Raw genomic sequence first — 6,888 nt, forward strand, 5'->3', positions numbered from 1 at the left:
ATAATTTAAAGTTTTATTCTCCATAACATCCTTATCTCAGATTTCCAGCACCTGTTATTTTGTCCAACATTGAATGTTTACCACTCAAAGCCATTTAATGAACATAATAAATGCTAAAAGTACATCTGTATGCTCATATTGGACCTCCACTATAAATACATCCACAAGTAATTCAATGCTATTTTTCATAATATTAAATGTTTTGTGAAACTGAGTATTAAAGTTGTAGTTATTAAATCAACTCCTAAGACCATCATTATTGAGAATGCCTTAAGGCAGTCCTTAAGGAAAAAGGGAAGAGGACCGAAAAAGAAAATGGGGAAAAACCGCTATATAAGGACTGTCCTTATGCTTTTCATGATCATCAAAAAAAAAAAAAAAACTAAGGGCTTTTGTTCACTGCCCATCAATAATGATGCTCTAAGAGCATATCTAATGGAAATATCTAACCTTGGGATGTCAACGTAGGTATCTATATGTAAATTGAGATTCCCATAGTTAGATATCCCATTGTGAATGTTCTAATTAAATGACTGTACACTATTTGAGTAAATGACAAATTAGTTGGTAACTTTGTTTAAAAGTTCACATGTCACTCGAAATAGCTGTAGCCTGTAGAAGGACATACTAAATAAATGGTCACGTGTACATCTGTATTTCAATTGCTCTGTTGTATGAATAACCAGATCAAATTAACTTGTCGTGTGACTTATCTGACACTCTAAATAGGCATGTTTCTATTTCATTGTTAAACTTTTCAAGTATCCAAATACTAAGATTAATGCGAAGATGTTTATTAGTTGGAGAATAGACCGCAAGATGTTTTTGAAAAGCCACAGATGTCCCAATTAGTTTAAGCACAAGTGTTGGTACTGTTGCTCTGCTGGGTTCGATCCACCGTGGAAAAGATACTGTAAGCCATGGACCATGTTTCTATGGTATCAGTGGCTGGCGGGTCCCAAACCTAGGGGATTATAGATCTTGTCTCTATACCTCCAGATAATAAAAAAATGTTTTGATTTCAGAGGTTCAGATTGTGACAAGACCAGTGCTGTGCAAAGCATTTCAAAGGCCTAAGGCTATAATTTGTTTCATAAAAAGTAATACTAATAGTTTAAATGTAGTTAAAAATATATTTAATCACAAGTAAGATTTAAATGATAAGATTATTTTATATAAATGCTATTTTACTAATTAAAAATAATAATTATAAAAAGAAACTGTGGTATAATAAGCAAATATTAAAGCATATCTTAAATCTAGTTATTAAATTTCTAGTTATAACATAATAAAATTAGTTAAGAGTACTTACTATAACTAAAACGAAGACTGAACTTATGTTAAAACCTTATTATGTGAGATTCATAGTGTTTAATTATAAAAATTTACAAGAACTAAAGGCCTTTGAAAGGTTTACAATATGTTGGGTCCGCCAATGCCCTTTTAAACATGCTATAGGAGTGGATATTTTATCCGTTAATTTGATTCAATTTGTTATTTATTTCGAGTCCATTCAAAAATTTTGGATATCCACAAATCTTTGAAACAAAGTAAATATTAGAAATCATATCCGTTAAAAACAAAACAAATCATAAATACTTAAAATTTTAGAGTCAAATGTTCGACCCACTCTGATTTTTGTACAAATAGATGTATATATACAATTAAATATAGAATTGTAAATGTATATTTATTCTAATAACACATAATTTTATTAATTTTATTTATAAAGTTACTTATAGAAATATTAAATTAAAAATGAATATAAAATCTTTATAGAAACCATAATTCTTCTTTAATTTTATCTTTTATAATAACATTTATTTATTTTTAAAAAATTATGAAACATATAGTTTCACTAATCCTTATTTTCTATTATGTAAAATATATTTAAAAGTTTGTATGATTTTTCCAAATTTATTCATATTAAATAAAATGGATTGATATTCGTAAAATATCCATAAATATTCGTAAATATATATATGATTTTTGGATATCCACAAAACAAGATATCCATAGTTTTCAAAGTAAATCGTAAAATTACATATCTGTAAAATACAAATAAATATCAAATATTAAAAATTATGGTAATATTCCATTCATGACTGCTATATTGATAGTTTTTTTTTTTTTGAACTTGTGCTATATTGATAGTTCTCTCACGTATTTTGTTATGATTCATTTGCTTTAGAATAAATTAACATTGTATTCACTTTTGATCAACGAAAACTTCACAAATTGAAAAGTCAACAATATAGAATAAACAAGTTGGTAGTCCGACAAAAACCCACGTTGTTCTGACTTAAAATGTCATCTCGCTTCTCAAACCTTTGTGGAAAAAACATCACTTATTCACACAAACAAACAAAAAACATCTAAACTTTTGACAGTCTCATTCTCCTAACCTTACTTTTTTGAAATCTTGGTTTAAGATATAGATATTTATTTAATCAAGTGACCATTTCACTGACTCAAATTTGATTCGTCATCTTCTTTCTTCTCTTTCTCTCTCTCTCCTTCACATCCATTCGTCGAGTTTCTGGGAAAGCTTTAACCAAGTCAAAAGAAATCACCTTTATAGTATTTTTCTTACAATTTTACAAAAACAAACCTTAAACCTTGATGATCTTAGCTGTTGAATTGGCTATCAAATCTTCCTTTTTTTGTTATTATAAAATTAACATTATTTTAAATTTTTTATATTTTATCCATTAAGGATTCAACTTGTTTGTTTAGTCCAAGAATATGTCTTTGTAACTACATAAAGTAATCGGATAAAAACATACCAAGTTGTTTCAAAAGAAAAAAATACCAAGTCATGACTCTCTCTTCACCTCCCTTTGTCTCTCTAAGCTGTTAAAATCATTTCAACAACGAGATTAAGGAAACAAAAACCTTGAATCTCTGAAGTCAAATCCATCAGCAATCTTCAAAGTTATCTCTATCTCTTTCTTGGTCTCTGTAGTTTCTTGGATTATCAGATCATATCCGTTGAAATTCAAGAAATGGGAGATGGTGCTTTAATTGTAGCGGTAGCGATCAAAGGGAACAATAGCAAAACCAAAGGCGTTGTTCGATGGGCACTTCAACAATTCGCTTCTCAAGAACATGTCGTCTTCAAGGTCTTACATGTCCAGCCAAGTAAGAATTACAAAACGTTACAACCTTTATAAGTCAAAAGTTGATCTGATATTTGGCTAGCCCGTCTCGTTGCTTAGCTGATTATTAGGTTAAGTCTGGCTCTACTTTTCTTTGTCGTTTATTTTCATTTTCACATTCCGCTGCGAATAATTCGTAATTTTTGTCACAAATTTGATATAAAAATTTAACATTTTTTTTTTTTAAAAATGATCTTAGAGCATGATTATTTGGGAAGACCCTAGTCAGGTTCTTAATAAATATTTAATTAATAAAATTAAGTAAAATAGTGTAAAAGCACTAAGAGATGTTTCTTTTATGTGCCTTATTTAAGAGACATCTATAGATATCTCTAAGTTAATAGCTGTTTTTAATCTAATTCTTAATTATACTAAGATAATTCCCTAAGAGACTGCAATAACCATTGTCTTATATGTTGTGAAAATTTAGGAGATTCGACTTCGGTTTCAACCACAAGAAAAGATTCGACCACAGCTGTCTACAAGAATGATGTTGATAGGAAGACCAGAGAAATGCTTCTTCCAAGCAGAGACATGTTTGCTCATAGAGAGGTATTAAAAAGTGGACCAGTTAATATGATTTCTTGTTTCATGTTTTTCGTTATCAAGACCTTGAATCTTGTGAAAATGTGATAGGTACAAATGGATATAATGGTGCTTGAATCAGATGATGTAGCAGATGCAATCTCTAAAGCGGTTCAAGATCATGGAATCAGTGAGCTAGTCATTGGATCTTCCTCCTCTATTATCTTCTCATGGTATACCATATCCACACAAGTTTTAAATCTCTCTGATTTTTCAATTCCTTACATTATATTTTGTATTTTTTTTTCTGCAGGAAGTTGAAGAGAAGCAACTTGTCTTCCAAGATTTTAGATGTTACACCAAGATTCTGCACCGTTCACATTATCTCTAAAGGAAAACTTCTCAATGTTCGTAATTCCGATATAGACATTGAAACAAGCATTACAGATGATAGAAGCGAAAGCATGTTCACTTCAAGTACCAATTCAGGTAGTAATTAATCATGTAAGACACAAAAAGTTCTTCAAAACCGGTTTGATTTTTGATTATTTCTTTTTTATAAAATATTCTAGGGTCAGTAAGTTCCACATCGAGTCATCAATTCTCATTTACACCTCTACTCTTCCAAAGAATGCAAGCTCTTTCAACCGTTAACCAGAAGGTCGGCACAAATATTGGAATAAATAACAATATTGATACGCACCATAACAGAGCCGCGTCACTTGGTTTGGATGATACAAAGATGCTTAACCAGGAGGGGTTTTACCGAACAAACAGCTCGGGAATAGGGTATCGAGGAAATGATATACAAGGCAGGAGAAGGTCTTATACAGATGAGGGTTCAAGCTCAAGTTGCTCCAGCGACCCTACTTCATCTAGTAGCCAGGTATAAGGAGTGTAGTTTTTTTTTTTTTGAAAGAATAAGGAGTGTAGTTGATTCCTTCATTTTATAGTTTTTGTATGTGACATTCTTAACATGCATGCAGGTGAGTAGAGACTTCGAGTTAGAGAAGCTGAAGATTGAGCTCCGTCACATTAAAGGAATGTATGCAGCTGCTCAGGGAGAAGTTATGGATGCTTCTAGAAAGGTTCAAGATCTGAACCAGCGCAGGTCAGAGGAAGCTGCGAGGCTCAAGAACTTAACGATAAGAGAAGAAGACGAGGAAGATGTGGTGGAAATGGAGAGGGAGAGACAAGAGGAGGCGGAGAAAGAAGCTGAGCTCGTGAGAATATGCGTTGAGAGAGAAACTGGAGACAAGCTTGAGGCGCAAGCAAGAGCCGAAGAGGTTAGAAAAGAGAAGCAGAGGCTAGAGGATGCACTTGAAGGAGGACCGCTTCAACGCCAACAGTACATGAAATTTGAGTGGGAAGAGATCGTTCAGGCCACATCATCTTTCTCAGATGAGCTTAAAATTGGAATGGGTGGGTATGGAAGCGTGTATCGGTGTAACTTGCACCACACGACAGTAGCTGTCAAGGTTCTTCATTCTGACAAAAGTAACTTAACCAAACAATTTCACCAAGAGGTAAATAAATTAATATTCCTTTTACTTTTTACAACCTTCAAGCAAGATCACTATTTTTAATGTTCCAAAAATCATTAGGCTGTAATTATGCATAAATGATTTGTGATTTGTGCGGATTATTCTAGGTGTAAACATAGTCTTTTAACGAATTATCTGTTTATTTTAATATATATCTTATGTATATTACATATTTTTAAAATTTTGTTTAATTAGAAAATTACTTTGATGAAACACTAAAAATAGGTATACTAAAAATTGTTTTTAATTAGAAAATTACTTTGATGAAACACTCAAAACAGGTATACTAATAAATAAAATTGGAGAATTAAAATTTCATAATTTTCCTAGATGAATTGGAGGTAAAGATGATATAATTAAAATAGTCGTAATTCACTTAAAAGTTACTTGATTATAACTAATTTAGATTTATTTAATTAAATCTCCTTAAAACTATTTAAATCGGTTTAGCACCACTATTTTCTCAAACGATTGCTCTTTTGATTGATACTTCTTCAGCTTGAGATTCTTAGCAAGATTCGTCACCCACACTTGCTTCTCCTCCTTGGCGCATGTCCTGACCACGGCAGCTTAGTCTACGAGTACATGCACAACGGAAGCCTCGAGGAAAGACTCATGACACGCAGACCAAGCCCTGACGCACCGCAACCGCCGTTACGGTGGTTTGAGCGGTTCAGGATCGCTTGGGAGATAGCTTCAGCTCTTTACTTTCTCCACACAAACGAGCCAAGACCAATCGTTCACCGAGATCTCAAACCGGCAAACATACTCCTAGACCGGAACAATGTGAGCAAAATTGGAGACGTAGGCCTCTCCAAGATGGTTAATCTCGACCCTTCTCATGCCTCAACCGTTTTTAACCAAACCGGTCCGGTAGGAACGTTTTTCTACATTGATCCTGAGTACCAAAGAACCGGTGTGGTGACTCCAGAGTCCGATATCTTCGCGTTTGGAATCATACTTCTTCAGCTAGCCACGGCTAGGTCAGCAATGGGTTTGGCTCATTCGTTAGAGAAAGCGTTGAGAGATCAAACCGGGAAGTTTTCTGAGATCTTGGATAAGACTGCTGGAGATTGGCCGGTTAAGGAAGCGAAAGAGATGGTTATAATAGGGCTTAGATGTGCAGAGATGAGGAAGCGTGACCGTCCTGATCTAGGGAAAGAGATTCTACCGCTTCTTGAACGGTTAAAGAACGTTGCTTGTAACGCAAGAAACGTGTTTTCTGAAACCCTAGCCGACAATAACCATCAGGCTCCGGGGCATTTCTACTGTCCAATAACTAAGGTAATGATAATGATTGAATTTTACGACATATTTTTTTGTTTATTTGTGTTTGATTTTGATTATTTTAGGATGGTTCTTTGTATTAGGATGTGATGGATAATCCATGTGTAGCTTCTGATGGATATACATACGAGAAGAGAGCCATTATGGAATGGCTTGAGAAGAATCATAAATCTCCAATGACGGATTTGCCCTTCACCAACCAAACTCTCCTTCCTAATCAGTCTCTTCTTTCTGCTATTAAGGAGTGGAGATCAAATCTAATTAAATAGAAAAAAAGGTTACAAGTTACAAATCTAAACTCCTCTATTAACATGCATCATTGTGTTTTCCTTTTCCTCACCACTTATGTGCTCACATACACACACGACCACACA

General features: G+C 33.4%; 1 protein-coding gene across 1 annotated transcript; it reads left to right on the forward strand.

Moving 5' to 3' along the window:
- The first annotated feature begins 2,465 nt into the window (after positions 1 to 2,465).
- On the forward strand, positions 2,466 to 6,882 carry LOC108811767 (U-box domain-containing protein 51). The gene is made up of 8 exons (XM_018583859.2): positions 2,466 to 3,141; positions 3,589 to 3,710; positions 3,795 to 3,916; positions 3,997 to 4,172; positions 4,256 to 4,569; positions 4,670 to 5,209; positions 5,726 to 6,511; positions 6,598 to 6,882. The coding sequence occupies exons 1-8, from the start codon at positions 3,006 to 3,008 to the stop codon at positions 6,781 to 6,783; spliced, it is 2,382 nt and encodes a 793-aa protein (XP_018439361.1). The 5' UTR covers positions 2,466 to 3,005; the 3' UTR covers positions 6,784 to 6,882.
- The last annotated feature ends 6 nt before the right edge of the window (positions 6,883 to 6,888 follow it).

This window comes from Raphanus sativus, chromosome 6 (genome assembly GCF_000801105.2).
Source record: "Raphanus sativus cultivar WK10039 chromosome 6, ASM80110v3, whole genome shotgun sequence".
NCBI lineage: Eukaryota > Viridiplantae > Streptophyta > Magnoliopsida > Brassicales > Brassicaceae > Raphanus > Raphanus sativus.